The 15660-nt window shown below is 41.0% G+C and overlaps 1 protein-coding gene across 5 annotated transcripts in view; it reads right to left on the reverse strand.

Moving 5' to 3' along the window:
• The window catches only part of LOC115170749 (teneurin-3), a 153144-nt gene that overhangs the window by 83577 nt on the left and 53907 nt on the right, over nucleotides 1-15660 (reverse strand). For all 5 annotated transcript variants that reach the window (XM_029727058.1, XM_029727050.1, XM_029727033.1 and 2 more), the window contains one exon: nucleotides 289-517. In XM_029727058.1, coding sequence (XP_029582918.1) covers nucleotides 289-517 — 229 coding nt within the window. The remainder of the gene's footprint in view (nucleotides 1-288; nucleotides 518-15660) is intronic.

A 15660-nucleotide genomic window follows, 5' to 3' on the forward strand; every position in this document is an offset into this window, starting at 1 on the left:
TTGTCTACTAATTGGTTGATGATGTCATTGGAAACCCTTATCTTCCTCTTTTTTTCTACAAAACATAGAAACGTGCCATTTTCACATATGTGCTGGAGATGAGAGGAATATGATGTTGAAGATTTTTTACATTTCCCTTTAACGTACATGTAGATATGACGCTTTCATTGGGAATACTGATCTTGCAGATGAGTCATTCCCTAAAGGTGCGATGGGTCATCATATCCCCAGGTGTATTGGATGTCACAAACTGTCACAAACCCCCCAGGTGCATTGTGGGTCACTCACCTGCTCTCCAGGGCCACATTGCTGCCCAGGACCCAGCTGTCCTGCAGCTGGACACATTCCGCTGCGCTCTGCAACTCGGCCACCAGGCCAGCCGAGGGGGGAGGGCTTGGGCTCCTCTGATTGACCAGCGAGCCGCGACTCAACGACGTAATGGACGGGTGGTGTTTGTGGTGAGGGGGAGGGGCTGGTGGTAGAGGAGGCGGGCCTTGTTGACTCGACAGTTGGGCTCCTGTTCAAAGGGAAACAGAAAGAGACTGTAAGCACATATGAGAACACCTGAATGTAAAACCCCAAAAAGTATAGTACACCTCCTTGGCATTGCATTGGGTTGTTACTATCTTGTGGGGGAGCTGCTTGCAATAAACTGGTGATTGTGTTCTGTATAAAGCTGTGGCTATCTGACAAACCAAGAAAAGTAAATGCAACCTAAAATTGCACATCAAATGCATGAGATGCTATAGCAACAAAAAATAAGAGCTTTTTATTGAAACACACATTGATAATTGTGGCAAACACCAACTGGCTGATTGTTGGGTTCTTTAACCCAGAAGGTCATTTATAGAGGCAGCTGTTTCTTTATGGGAGCTTAACAGGATGTTTCACGTTTGATTACAGCCCGAAAAGACTCTCAAATAACTAATGACCAGAACATCCATTAGAGCGCTCAGAGAACAGGTTTTCCAATTTCACACAAAGCTGTGTAATTGGCCCCCGGAATGACACGTCGTGATTATCTATCCATCTTCAATGCTAAGAGGTAAACCTACAATGCTGACATTTCTGATTTGCTCCCGTAAATTCCAAATGGAGGTGGGTTTTTTAAGGATAGGGTAATCTTTGAGATAATTTAAAAAGTCAGGACTTTTATTGAACTATGTCATCTGCATTAACAGCATGCTTTTGAAAGTGTAAACAGCTGGATATGAATTTGGATTTTGGCACAATCCTTGTTACATGTTGCATGTCCTAATGGTCACCTAATGGTATGCTGATGTTTCTACTTGTTATTTCGCTGATTCCAGCCCTGCAGAAAGACCCAGAAACAATATGACAAGTTAAGGCCAGTAACATGGGCTGTGCTAAAATAATATGACAAGAGTGAAGGCCAAAAATAACAACTTTGTTTGAAGGACATCATGCATTGTTTCAGTGAGGCTGCCTCTTTAGTGGCTATGCAAATTGTCCCTGTCAGTGTGCCTTTGCCTCTCGCTGCACACCTGTCAACACGAAGCAAACCTCCTGCAGCTGACAAACAACCCCTACGTCGCTTCCGCAAGGCTGAGGAAAAGTGTGCGTGTCATTCAGAAATCATTTTCTACGGGAATTATTTCTCAGCTGTATAATTCATTACGGACTCGGGGCCTATGGGAAGGGCAGGCGACAGTTGACATGACAGTGTCCTATTTCAGGGTTATAACCTATGTAGATATTGTTATAATACTGTGTGTACTGAGACACATTATGAGTTAAATCAATATAGTCAAACTTTTCATGTAAAAGTAATACATTATTTATACATTTTTTTATTGAACCTTTATTTAACTAGGCAAGTCAGTTAAGAACAAATTATTATTTACAATGATGGCCTACAATGTTAGAAGTTCCAGGAGGGAACATCCACAGAGGGTGTAATACATGTTACTGTGTGTTACATCTTCAAGGGGAAGGAGGGTTACCGACATGTTTTAATAGGGCACAGACATTTTTGTTCAGTTTCAAATTCCTCAAAACTCACCCAATGAATGGCATCAAACACATGTTCTAACATCAAACACAACATAAGCAGCATGTGAAGTGACAACCATTTAACCATCTTAAAACGTAAAATCCAAAACCCTTCAAAGTTACTTTTCAGACACTGAAATAATAATTTCATAAGCTTGTATGAATATTGCATAGTGTGAGCTGTGGGTGAAACGTCTGAAACGTTGATCAGCAATGGTGACCCTGTAATGGTCTATTGTTTTTTGTCTAGAAATATCCTATGTTACTAACAACACTACACTTTCAATGGTTTAAAGATAAGAAAGGTTTTATGTATTTCTACTAGTTCATGTTTATTGGACTTTTGAGTTAGGTTGAGATAATCTTTACACAAATCCATTGTTTTTACAATATTGTATGTATCATACTGTAGCAGCCCTTTCAACCAAATTGCATGTTAATGTAAATGATCAAAACATCTAATTTGAGCTCAATAAAATCTTGGAAATGCCTCTATCTTCATGAGTTCACCTTGTGGGGTCAAATGTAGATTAGCAAAGATATTGACTGGCTCATTGTACTGCCTCAAGGTTTAATGAAGATATACAATTGGTTACAGTGGTTGTTATCCCTTCAAGTTATGCACAGGATGACTAAGTGGGAACTTGATTGCATTACATAACGAAATCATCTTCTTGTACTTGGTTATTAGAATACTTGATAAATAAGATAACCCTATACATACAAATTCGAACACTTCGACTTTGTAGAGTCCATCTGCATATCTAAATATATCTAAATCTAAATATCTACGCATTTGAGATGCCATATTTTTTCACTATTTATCTTGCTTTGGTAATAGATATTTAATGTATTGGGTGGCCAGACATATATGAAGTGGGAATTTCTGCACTTTCTAAACATTAACTTTTTATAAATGTATTTGGTGCTGAGACAAAGGTCAGCATCTTTACATTCATTTAATAGATAGTAATTGCACATCTCATGTGATCTCCACACCTCATCAAGTTCAATGTCAACTGCACCGTGATGCTGTTAAGCAATCAAACCAATTGGCACCAGTGTGCTTCATCATTAATTGCCACCCATGCGCCAGTGAGTGTGGTGCGAGAGAGAGTGCCTTGCAAACGTTCTCGCATGTGCATGTGAGAGGATATGCACATAAATGCATGTGTTCAAGTGTGTGAAGCAATGATTCTCTGAGACAGCTTGGCATTCGCTTACACCAAAACACAGGCAATTAACCTGATATTTTAAGAGCGAAGAGCCCTGGGATGAAACAGCTGTGTGTTTTCTGGGGCTATGATTTGAAATCAGATCAAGACAGATGCCTCCCTTCCATAGCTCCTCAATGTCATCTTGTCATTGTCTCCATCAGACAAGATGCTTTAATTAAAGACCCTTTTTGATTAATACTGCATGCTGGCTGTTGAAACGACAACCTCATTCAGATCTTAATGGCGCCTGCGATATCTATCAAACGCTGGGTTTATGAAGCGTCTATACTTTTACAATAATGTCTCTCGAAGCGGAATTCCCTTTGGTGCGTTTTTAATTCTTGGTTTTTAGAAGAATGTGTTTGTGCTTATTCATCAGGAACCCTTTGGGAATTGGACCGACAGGTTTTTGCATCTCTTTGTGCCTACGTGTGTTGCTTTCCTTTCATGATAACGGTTTCGCGAACTGTCGACTCCCATCGTCACATTGCACAATTTAGGATTACAATCAGTCAGTGAAAAAAGCAAGCGGTTTTAAGGTTTCGTTAAGAACATTACATTCTTAAAGACGATTACCATTAACCTCTACAAAATCCATCAGTACAGCTGCTGTTCGATGTCTGATCCATTCTCAACAGCTAAGACTACCTTGGCTGTTAGCTGGATTTGTCTTGATCTTTCCCTATCTTTCAATCCCTTGAAAGTCTGCTTCAATGGCTTTCTCAGGTATTCCCTCTTCTGAAATATCGCCTCATGATTAGTCGATTGGTTCTGAATACAGAGCACAATATTTGACACAGCACCAGGAGACAATTAAAAGCTGTTTTGCAGAACAACAACAATCTGAGGACTATAAGCTTGGACAGAATGGTAAAAGGCTTTTAAAAATGTGCAAAGGTCTTCAGACACTTTTTTACCTTTATTTAACTAGGCAAGTCAGTTAAGAACAAATTCTTACTTTCAATGACGGCCTGTTCAGGGGCAGAATGACAGATTTGTACCTTGTCAGCTCGGGGAATTGAACTTGCAACCTTTCAGTTACCAGTCCAACGCTCTAACCACTAGGCTACCCTGCTGTCCCATCGCTTAAGTGTCTATTAAGTGATGGAAGCAACTGATAATGGCTATGAAACAGCATTCACTTTTAGTCCTTCACCATAATGAAAATTGTAGGACATCATCACAGTTTCATTGAAATAAATAAGAGCAGGAAGTTCCATTGTGTCAGTTCAGGGCTTTTGATCTACCATTTCATAGCTAGTGAATAATTATGAACATCCCCAGCCTGGAATAATCTCTTTACAGAGTCTTCCGTTTTAGTCACTGTAGGCACTATTGTGTCAATTATCATTTTGAAGTGTGTGATCAGGCTGCGTGTATTACTGTCCTGTCTCTAGTTGGACGATCGTAGTTAGTTTTAGCAGAGCTCTGTAGTGGAGGCGGCAGCTCAGACTCATATTGGAGGGCCTAGGGGAGTGCAGTCAACCCTGCTGGGATCCAGAACCATTAGAACCACCTTCCTGGTGACTTTTAGGGAATTCTTCAGCAAAGAGAACGGTTGTAGCTTTGAACTATAAGGGCCTGAGGTTCAGGAGAGCTCCTTTTGAATTCCCTCAAACTTTCTGCTACCTTACCCTATCAAACACACCAGCCCTCTCCTTATCCAGCTTCTCATCACATCAAAGAACTCTTACATTCCCCCCCCAATTCATCTCACTACAAAAGGCTAGGTTAACATTTCAATATGACATAATTATTAGTATGAGGCTGTAAAGAAAGATAATATAATGATTATAAACATGGTCATCATGATGAAATGTTGAACTTTCGATAATATACTTCAGTAAGTCTCTCCCTGACTAAACATGACAACTTACAGATCACCAAAATAATCAGCACTACTAGTTGTTGCTACAGACATGTACTGCAATTACAAGTTGTAGTTATTCATAAGTAGCTGGGATAAGCCAACTAGCAAGCTGTAAGTCACATGTTGACAGCTATTAGCTCAGTAACCATGTTTCCATCCACACTTTTTATGCGAGTAAAGTCATACCGAATAACAAAAAATCGTGACAGCTGTGATGGAAACAGGACGTTTTGGTACAATGAATTATGTGAGAAATGGCAGTGGAAACACCTTAATGTGCAAATATTGATATAAAAACCATCATATCGAAGTAAACTTGGAGTCACGCGACAATATGGTTGGTGTATGGCCCTCCCACTACAACTCAGGAAAGCATGCAGTTTATCAGGCTACAGACTAGATAACTTATGAACTTCACAGGGTGGTGAAAGTGCACAGTGATCTTGATGCTCCTTTCCAATAAATATTGAGGTTCTTATTCTGATTGATGCTTACCTGTACAGCCTACCCGCACTGTATCTGCAAGATGTTGGCCAGAGCGAGTCATTATGCACTGATTTTAATCTGCAACAAGTTCGTTTGGTGGAAACACACCACTGGTGGGAAAATGTGCATATTGTTTTTATGCGGATTTATGCGGATTTTAGAATATTCGCTTGAAAATCTGTCGCCAATTGGATGAAAAGATAGCTAGTGTCAGAAAATGTTTAAGATTATTTTAAAGGAGAAATAAATAACAATGTCTTTCATCTTAGCAGATGCAAAAAAATATGAAGATTCAGATGATCCTAATAACCCTGCCATTCAAGAGAGAAGAAGCATAACACATGATGTGACACATGATGGATAGGAGATGGACAGGAGATAGACAGGAGATGAAAAACAGCTCTAGGTGTCATTACCCAAACATTATACAGCCAATTTGTCCTGCCAGCATTACGGGTTCAACCAGGTGCCAAGACCTTTTCTTCATCAAAAAGACTGTCGTGACCTGGATAGGTAGTGCCATTAGTCAGTATGACTGCCTTGTGTTGTCATGGTGATGAACGGATGGCAGCAGGAAATGAATCCTGGTTGAGAGTTGGGGCCTAGTGGAGGCTGGCAAAGGAGTGGCTCCAGAAATGATATTGATTGTAGCATTGCCCCTGTTGAACATATTATATACTGTCAGTTTGTAAGGCTTATTTGTCAAACCTCCGCCATAGCATTATTTTCTGGTCGCTTCAAAATTACCCATTCAAAAAGGTATGTAGGCTGCCTGCCTGGAATAGGTGAAGATAATTCAACTGTAAACACCTTAAAAACAATCAGTCATTTTCTTTTCAAAAAATATTTTAGGCTCTAATGGCGTTCTCCAGTGTTTTTAGTGCAGCAATTCAACCCTGTCAGGTGGACTATTGATATGCCTCTTGTTCACTTAGGCCACGCCTTCCAAATCACTTGAGCAAATGGAACCATGAAAAACAGGCCATTTGGGGTTCTAATAGCTGTCACAATGGTTGCTATAATTGCATTTCCCGAGCGAAACACTGTTCAAAGGGATAGAGAAGAGACCTGTCAACAGTTAAAAAGGGGAAAGCATTTTCTTCACAAATAATGGCAAGTATTTTGTTTACAACTTGACGTGTTTCCACTTTCAGCTGATTCATTTTTCTAATGGACTACGTAAACAAAGGCACTCTTTAAATGAGTAATTTGTAGACTGAAATACAGCTATAGGGCCTATAGAAAGTCTACACCCCCTTGGATTTATTTTTGTTGTGTTACAAAGTTCGATTAAAATGGATTTGTCAATTTTTGTCAAAGATCTTCACAAAATACTCTGTCAAAGTGGAAGAGTTTTTTGTTTGTTGTATTAATGAAAAATAAAACACTAATGTACCTTGATTAGATACTGTAAGTATTCACCCCCCCTGAGTCAACACATGTTAGAAACACCTTTAGCAGTGATTGCAGCTGTGTGTCTTCTTGGGTAAGTCTCATAAGAGCTTCACACACCTGTATTGTCCAATGTTTGCCCATTATTCTTTTCAAAATTATTCAAGCTCTGTTGGGGATTATGACTAGACAGCAATTGTTAAGTCTTGGAATAGATTTTCTAGCAGATTTATGTCAAAACTGTAACTCAGGAACATTCACTGTTTTCTTGGTAAGCATATCCAGTGTAGATTTGGCCTTGTGTTGTAGGTTATTGTCCAACTGAAAGGTGAATTATCCCAGTGTCTGGAGGAAAGCAGATTGAAGCAGGTTTTTCTCTAGGAGTTTGCCGTTTCTTTTTATTCTGAAAAACTCCCCAGTCTTTGCTGATATCAAGCATACGCATACCATGATGCAGCCACCACCATGCTTGAAAATAAGGAAGCAGTTACTCAGTGATGTGTTGTCTTGGATTTGCCCCAAACAGGGCTTTGCATTTAGGCCAAAAACTTTATTAATTTGCACATTTTTTGCAGTATTACAGTTCAGAAGGACGACTGTATCTTTGATGTGCCTGAGTGGTTTAATAAATAATCCACAGCATAATTATAAACTTGACCATGCTTAAAGAGATATTCAATGTCTGATTTGCTATTGCTACACATCTACCACATCCCTGCCCTTCTATAAGAGGCTTTCGGAAACGCTCCCTGATATTTGAAGCTGTGCTTGAAATTCAGTACTTGACTGAGGGACCTTAAAGATGTTGTACGTATGGAGGACAGAGGCCTCCTTCATGTCTCCCCAGCCTGGTGAATCCTGGGTCAGTGCCGCTGGAGCCGCCCGCCAGCCCGGAGGAAGGGGTAGGGGTTCAAAATCATGTCAACCCATTTTATTTCACACAGAGTGAGTCCATATAACTTATTATGTGATTTGTTAAGCCAAATTTTACTTCTGAACTAATTTAGGCTTGCCTAAACAAAGGGGGAATACTTATGCAACGACTATATTTTAGTTATAAAAAATTAAAAATAAAAACTTTCTTTTCACTTTGACATTATGGAGTATTTTGTGTAGATCAATTACTTAAATCTATTTCAATCCCACTTTGTAACGCAACAAAATGTGAAAAAAGTTCAAGGGCATGTAGACGTTCTATAGGCATTGTACTTCCTCAAAAGAACCCAACAAATTAACCAACAATGGCATAGCTGCAATCGCTATCTACAGACAATGCTTCACTGCAAATCCTGAGACCAGCATTACTCTCTGCTTTAGAGATAAACGATGGCTCGGAGGTCGAGACATAATCTGACACCAGTGCTTCCAAAAAAGATGATACCCCACTGTCCAGTATTATCCCCAGTTGTATTGTGACATTGTAGTGGATGACATCCTGCTTTCTAAGGGAAGGTTTATAAGGCCAAGGCTATAAATTGATATCCTACCGTTACAGTGCTGTTTGACACAGACCAGGGCATTCTAGAATAATTCAAAGCCAAGGATATGGCTCTTCCGGGGGAGGCAGTTCTTATCCACAACATTGATCCTCTCCCCCACCTTCATACACAAACGCACATGAATGCACACATCTAAGCACCATGAACACACACACCACAAGATTCCACCAACCAACCAGTTTGGACTTCCTGATGTTTTCCAATCTTTCTTCATACCATCTCTCTCCCTATCCCCCTCTCAGCATCCCATGTACAGCAACCAGTGTACCCTCTAATGATCCAGCCTGCACAATCAGCACTATGCTATGGCCCCAGGCTCCATGCGGCGGACACTGGCAGAGTCTTGAACATTGCATATGCTCAGGGCTAGAAAGTAAAATACGCAGTCTTGATTTGCTGAGGCAACTGAGCCAACTCCAAGTGTTCAACATGATGAATAGAACCTTTCCGGTTGAATCATATGATCAAAGCTATGCGTTGTTTGGGGATTCTATCGATCAGTAAAAAATATAGAAATTGCTTGTTTGTTTGCTTCAGAGTACAGGAAGACTTAGCTGACCGCATCGTTAAGCGGGCCTAGCCACTTACATACGAATTCTATTTTGAAACCAGGGCACAGAACTGAAAACATTTAAATGTACATTTTTTAAGTGATGGGGAGAAAGAAATCGATGGAGAACAAGCTATAGGATGAAAATGTTCTTTTTAAATAATGAGCCAACATGTTTTAAGCACTTTTATTTCCATGACTGATCAAAGTGGTTTTCTAATGCTCTCTCTTGTCTCTCTGCTGCAGACATATAGTGAGCAATATGTTTGGAACATAAAATTGCAATAAAATGACAGCATTCAATCGCAATATATAGAATCGTGAGAATCATGAGAATCGCAATACATATCGTATCGGTGTATGTTGATAAACCGCATTGCTCCTGGCAATTCACTGCCCTAATTGTTATCAATGCATGGTTTATGCATCAACGTCAGATAAGTGCATGTATCTCAACTTTGTTTGTATTTGAGATTTGTCTTTGAGATTAATCCAGCACACAACACACTTAATGAAACCACCATCCACTTCATGAATCCTTTCTGTGGCAGTAGGCGTTACTACCAAATTCATTATTGAAATTGGCTGGTAAGTTAAGCTGCTGTGCAACAGCCCTTGATTCTGAAGATGCCTTTCTTTTCATGTTAGACCTCCCCGCACATTTGCTATTATGGTAACTCAATAACAGGACCAGCCAGACTTACTGTCCTTCAAATGTGTCTAATGCAGTGGTAACTGACAACAGCAGACAGGCATTGACTGTTCCAGCCTTGATTCACGGAAGACAAATCAGCCTAGGCGGTATCTGTCATGTATCAGACTAAACCTAACATTTCACTTTGTTTGGCAGCTATTGATTTTTCACCTCCATGTTGTCTCCAAGAGGCATCCCACTCTTACATGTAAGCCCTCCACTAGATTCCGGAGAATTGTGGAAACGGCATAGGTTGTAGATACATGTTTTTCCTCGTGTTAGTTTTGGTGGAGTCTAGGTAATATTACATCTGTGCTCATCACTTGAGTATAAGGACTAAATACAAAATGACTTCAGTTGAAAATAAGGACTAATATATGAACTAAATAAAAACATTATACTGCAGATATTTTCAATGAACACCTAATGATACTGTACCGCTAGAGGGGCAGTAGTTCAGAACTGTTCTACAGGATTTGGACAATCCTCAATTCATGAGCTTCAAGTATTGTATGGATGGTCTTGCATGCACCACAAAGAAGTCAGGGTTAGGCTGTGGAAATTACATATTGTGCCTTTAAACAGCTTTTCTATGAATTATAGCCAGTTTACCTGCTGGTGCAGTAAAGCCTATGTGTGGATGCTAGGAGAGTGCTAACAGAATGGGGATATTGAGAATGATACAACAGAGAAGCAAGTGGGCTGAAAACACTGCATTACATGTCCATAGCTTCCATACACTTACAGTGCTAATATGCAGAAACAACTTTTGGGTCCACAATGACATGAATCATAATGACAGCCATTAGTTATGAATCATACCGGTAGCCATTAGCTATGTATCATACCGGCAGCCATTAGCTATGAATCCTATCGACAGCCATTAGCTATGAATCATACTGGCAACTATTAGCTATGAATCATACCGGCAACTATTAGCTATGAATCATACCAGCAGCCATTAGCTATGAATAATACCAGCAGTCATTAGCTATTAATCATACCGGCAGCCATTAGCTATGAATCATATCGGCAACTATTAGCTATGAATCATACCAGCAGCCATTAGCTATGACTCATACTGGCAGCCATTAGCTATGACTCATACCGGCAGCCATTAGCTATTAATCATACCGGCAACTATTACCTATAAATCATACCGGCATCTATTAGCTATGAGTCATACCGGCAGCCATTAGCTATGAGTCATACTGGCAGTCATTAGATATGAATCCTACCGACAGCCATTAGCTATGAATCATACCGGCAGCCATTAGATATGAATCCTACCGGCAGTCGTTAGCTATGAATCATACCGGCAGCCATTAGATATGAATCATACCGGCAGCCATTAGATATGAATCATACCGGCAGCCATTAGATATGAATCATACCGGCAGCCATTAGATATGAATCATACCGGCAGTCATTAGCTATGAATCATACCGGCAGCCATTATCTATGAATCATACTGGCAGATATCTATTAACATTCTAGCAAACCATCTTCTCAATCCTTGTGCATATCAAGTTCTGAACTACTCATAATAATGGAGTCTTTTGAATTTGCCACGGGGCCGAGAAAGAGAAGGAGTATTTTCTAGACAACAGGTCACAACCTACTCACAACAATCCACTCCAGAACAAAAAGTAAAACAGCACTTATTTTACCATTCATCCCACTTCATTTTTCTATCGTTATACAGTGTAAGTGACTTATTTAAGACCATATTTGCAATTCATGACACTTTGCTAATCTTTCACTCACTCTACTCTTGTTTGCACCAATTAGATAAGGAAATCGCATAATCAACAAATGCTATTTCAAGTGAGCTATTACGATCTGCCCTCTTCCTATTTCACCCACTAGCAGTGGGAGGTGACGCCTGGGACATGTAGACACCCCTGCTGTGTTTCCTAAGACTGAAATATACTACTAATCTGAATATGGCTTATTATGACATAAAATACACAATGGAAAGTGAGGAGAAAGCTCACAGGAGAAAAAGTGATTAGAAAAGATTAGAAAATTAGAAAATGGCCACATATGGTTCTGTGAAACGATCAGTTATCGGCTTTGAGAGGAGCAGCTGGAAGGTTCCTGGCAGGATACATACTGTATGGCTATAGGGTTTGTTATGCTCTGTCAACAAAAGCTTTACTGATATGGTTGGAATTCCATAGCCAACACTCTAGAATCACTTCTTTGATCCAGAGGTTTAATTTGACCTCGACCAATAATGGCGATATAAGCTTTTTTCTAATGCCTTTTTAGCCTCTTTTCCTGTATTTTTCTTGGAAAACTCCTGGCCGCTACTGTAGAGGAGTATAGGGTGTTGATAGGAGACATCTTTTTAACACAAGACTGAGCGAGCTAGGAGTGACAGGGGAGGAGGATCAACTAAAACGTATGGAACAACAACAGAACAGATAACGAACCAGGTTTAGAATGCTGTGGAGAGCAGAGATACACCACACCTAGCCAGGTTTAGAATGCTGTGGAGAGCAGAGATACACCACACCTAGCCAGGTTTAGAATGCTGTGGAGAGCAGAGATACACCACACCTAGCCAGGTTTAGAATGCTGTGGAGAGCAGATATATGCACCACACCTAGCCAGGTTTAGAATGCTGTGGAGAGCAGATATATGCACCACACCTAGCCAGGTTTAGAATGCTGTGGAGAGCAGATATATGCACCACACCTAGCCAGGTTTAGAATGCTGTGGAGAGCAGATATATGCACCACACCTAGCCAGGTTTAGAATGCTGTGGAGAGCAGAGATACACCACACCTAGCCAGGTTTAGAATGCTGTGGAGAGCAGATATATGCACCACACCTAGCCAGGTTTAGAATGTTGTGGAGAGCAGAGATACACCACACCTAGCCAGGTTTAGAATGCTGTGGAGAGCAGATATATGCACCACACCTAGCCAGGTTTAGAATGCTGTGGAGAGCAGAGATACACCACACCTAGCCAGGTTTAGAATGCTGTGGAGAGCAGATATATGCACCACACCTAGCCAGGTTTAGAATGCTGTGGAGAGCAGAGATACACCACACCTAGCCAGGTTTAGAATGCTGTGGAGAGCAGATATATGCACCACACCTAGCCAGGTTTAGAATGCTGTGGAGAGCAGATATATGCACCACACCTAGCCAGGTTTAGAATGCTGTGGAGAGCAGATATATGCACCACACCTAGCCAGGTTTAGAATGCTGTGGAGAGCAGAGATACACCACACCTAGCCAGGTTTAGAATGCTGTGGAGAGCAGATATATGCACCACACCTAGCCAGGTTTAGAATGTTGTGGAGAGCAGAGATACACCACACCTAGCCAGGTTTAGAATGCTGTGGAGAGCAGATATATGCACCACACCTAGCCAGGTTTAGAATGCTGTGGAGAGCAGATATATGCACCACACCTAGCCAGGTTTAGAATGCTGTGGAGAGCAGAGATACACCACACCTAGCCAGGTTTAGAATGCTGTGGAGAGCAGATATATGCACCACACCTAGCCAGGTTTAGAATGCTGTGGAGAGCAGATATATGCACCACACCTAGCCAGGTTTAGAATGTTGTGGAGAGCAGAGATACACCACACCTAGCCAGGTTTAGAATGCTGTGGAGAGCAGATATATGCACCACACCTAGCCAGGTTTAGAATGCTGTGGAGAGCAGATATATGCACCACACCTAGCCAGGTTTAGAATGCTGTGGAGAGCAGAGATACACCACACCTAGCCAGGTTTAGAATGCTGTGGAGAGCAGATATATGCACCACACCTAGCCAGGTTTAGAATGCTGTGGAGAGCAGATATATGCACCACACCTAGCCAGGTTTAGAATGCTGTGGAGAGCAGAGATACACCACACCTAGCCAGGTTTAGAATGCTGTGGAGAGCAGAGATACACCACACCTAGCCAGGTTTAGAATGCTGTGGAGAGCAGAGATACACCACACCTAGCCAGGTTTAGAATGCTGTGGAGAGCAGATATATGCACCACACCTAGCCAGGTTTAGAATGTTGTGGAGAGCAGAGATACACCACACCTAGCCAGGTTTAGAATGCTGTGGAGAGCAGATATATGCACCACACCTAGCCAGGTTTAGAATGCTGTGGAGAGCAGATATATGCACCACACCTAGCCAGGTTTAGAATGCTGTGGAGAGCAGAGATACACCACACCTAGCCAGGTTTAGAATGCTGTGGAGAGCAGATATATGCACCACACCTAGCCAGGTTTAGAATGCTGTGGAGAGCAGATATATGCACCACACCTAGCCAGGTTTAGAATGCTGTGGAGAGCAGAGATACACCACACCTAGCCAGGTTTAGAATGCTGTGGAGAGCAGAGATACACCACACCTAGCCAGGTTTAGAATGCTGTGGAGAGCAGAGATACACCACACCTAGCCAGGTTTAGAATGCTGTGGAGAGCAGAGATGCTCCACACCTAGCCAGGTTTAGAATGCTGTGGAGAGCAGATATGCACCACACCTAGCAGAGAATGGTGAATACTGATGTGACTGACAATATCTCCTCAATGCCGGCAGAAAGAAGTAAATAACATATGACCATATGATCTGTTTTTTCTGCAAGGCATAACTCTAGATCTATATTGGTTATAGATTATGGCCAATAAAACTTCTATTTATTGACAATATGTCATGTCTACATGATGATGAGGATTGTTTGGAATGTTAATCTGGGTTAAGGTGTTCAATACATGCAGGGTTGGTTGGAATGTTAATCTGGGTTAAGGTGTTCAATACATGCAGGGTTAGTTGGAATGTTAATCTGGGTTAAGGTGTTCAATACATGCAGGGTTAGTTGGAATGTTAATCTGGGTTAAGGTGTTCAATACATGCAGGGTTAGTTGGAATGTTAATCTGGATTAAGGTGTTCAATACATGCAGGGTTGGTTGGAATGTTAATCTGGGTTAAGGTGTTCAGTACATGCAGGGTTAGTTGGAATGTTAATCTGGGTTAAGGTGTTCAATATATGCAGGGTTAGTTGGAATGTTAATCTGGATTAAGGTGTTCAATACATCGAGGGTTGGTTGGAATGTTAATCTGGGTTAAGGTGTTCAATACATGCAGGGTTAGTTGGAATGTTAATCTGGGTTAAGGTGTTCAATACATGCAGGGTTAGTTGGAATGTTAATCTGGGTTAAGGTGTTCAATACATGCAGGGTTGGTTGGAATGTTAATCACGGTTAAGGTGTTCAGTACATGCAATGTTGGTTGATGACAGAATATAAGAGTTCACATATTTATCTAAAACAAAGAGTCTATGCAATCCAAACTCTTAGTCACCGGACCTTGATTTGAAGTGTCCTTGGTTTGCTGAGTCTGTCTGAAGGATTTGAGAACCTAGGAAAGCCTGGGGACAGTACTCTCTTATGGAGGTCAATAACAGTGGTGGGGTGCTTTTACCCAGCATCTTTGTGTTCCCCTTAGTGACAATAGCGTCTCATTGTCAGGTGTTTAGCCTGATAAGGTTGCACCACCCAGAGGAGACTGCCGTCTACTTCTCACCAATGTAAAGCTTTAAAAACAGGTTTAGCCAACATCGCAGCCTGGATCAACCAATTTAAAGGCTAAATCTCTCCTTTTTTTGGGGGGGGGGACTCAGAGGAGGGGAAAACCTGGGGAAATATATTGATATTGCTAACAATATCAGGCAAGAGTGTCTGATAGGCCTCTCTTTCTGCGTGACCAGAATTCCGTCTCTGAATTTGTTTTATTATTTTTTATTTTTCACCTTTATTTAACCAGGTAGGCTAGTTGAGAACAAGTTCTCATTTACAACTGCGATCTGGCCAAGATAAAGCAAAGCAGTGTGACACAGACAACAACACAGAGTTACACATGGAGTAAACAATAAACAATGCAATAACACAATAAACAAGTCAATGACACAGTAGAAAA

The sequence above is a fragment of the Salmo trutta genome, chromosome 3 (assembly GCF_901001165.1).
Source record: "Salmo trutta chromosome 3, fSalTru1.1, whole genome shotgun sequence".
NCBI lineage: Eukaryota > Metazoa > Chordata > Actinopteri > Salmoniformes > Salmonidae > Salmo > Salmo trutta.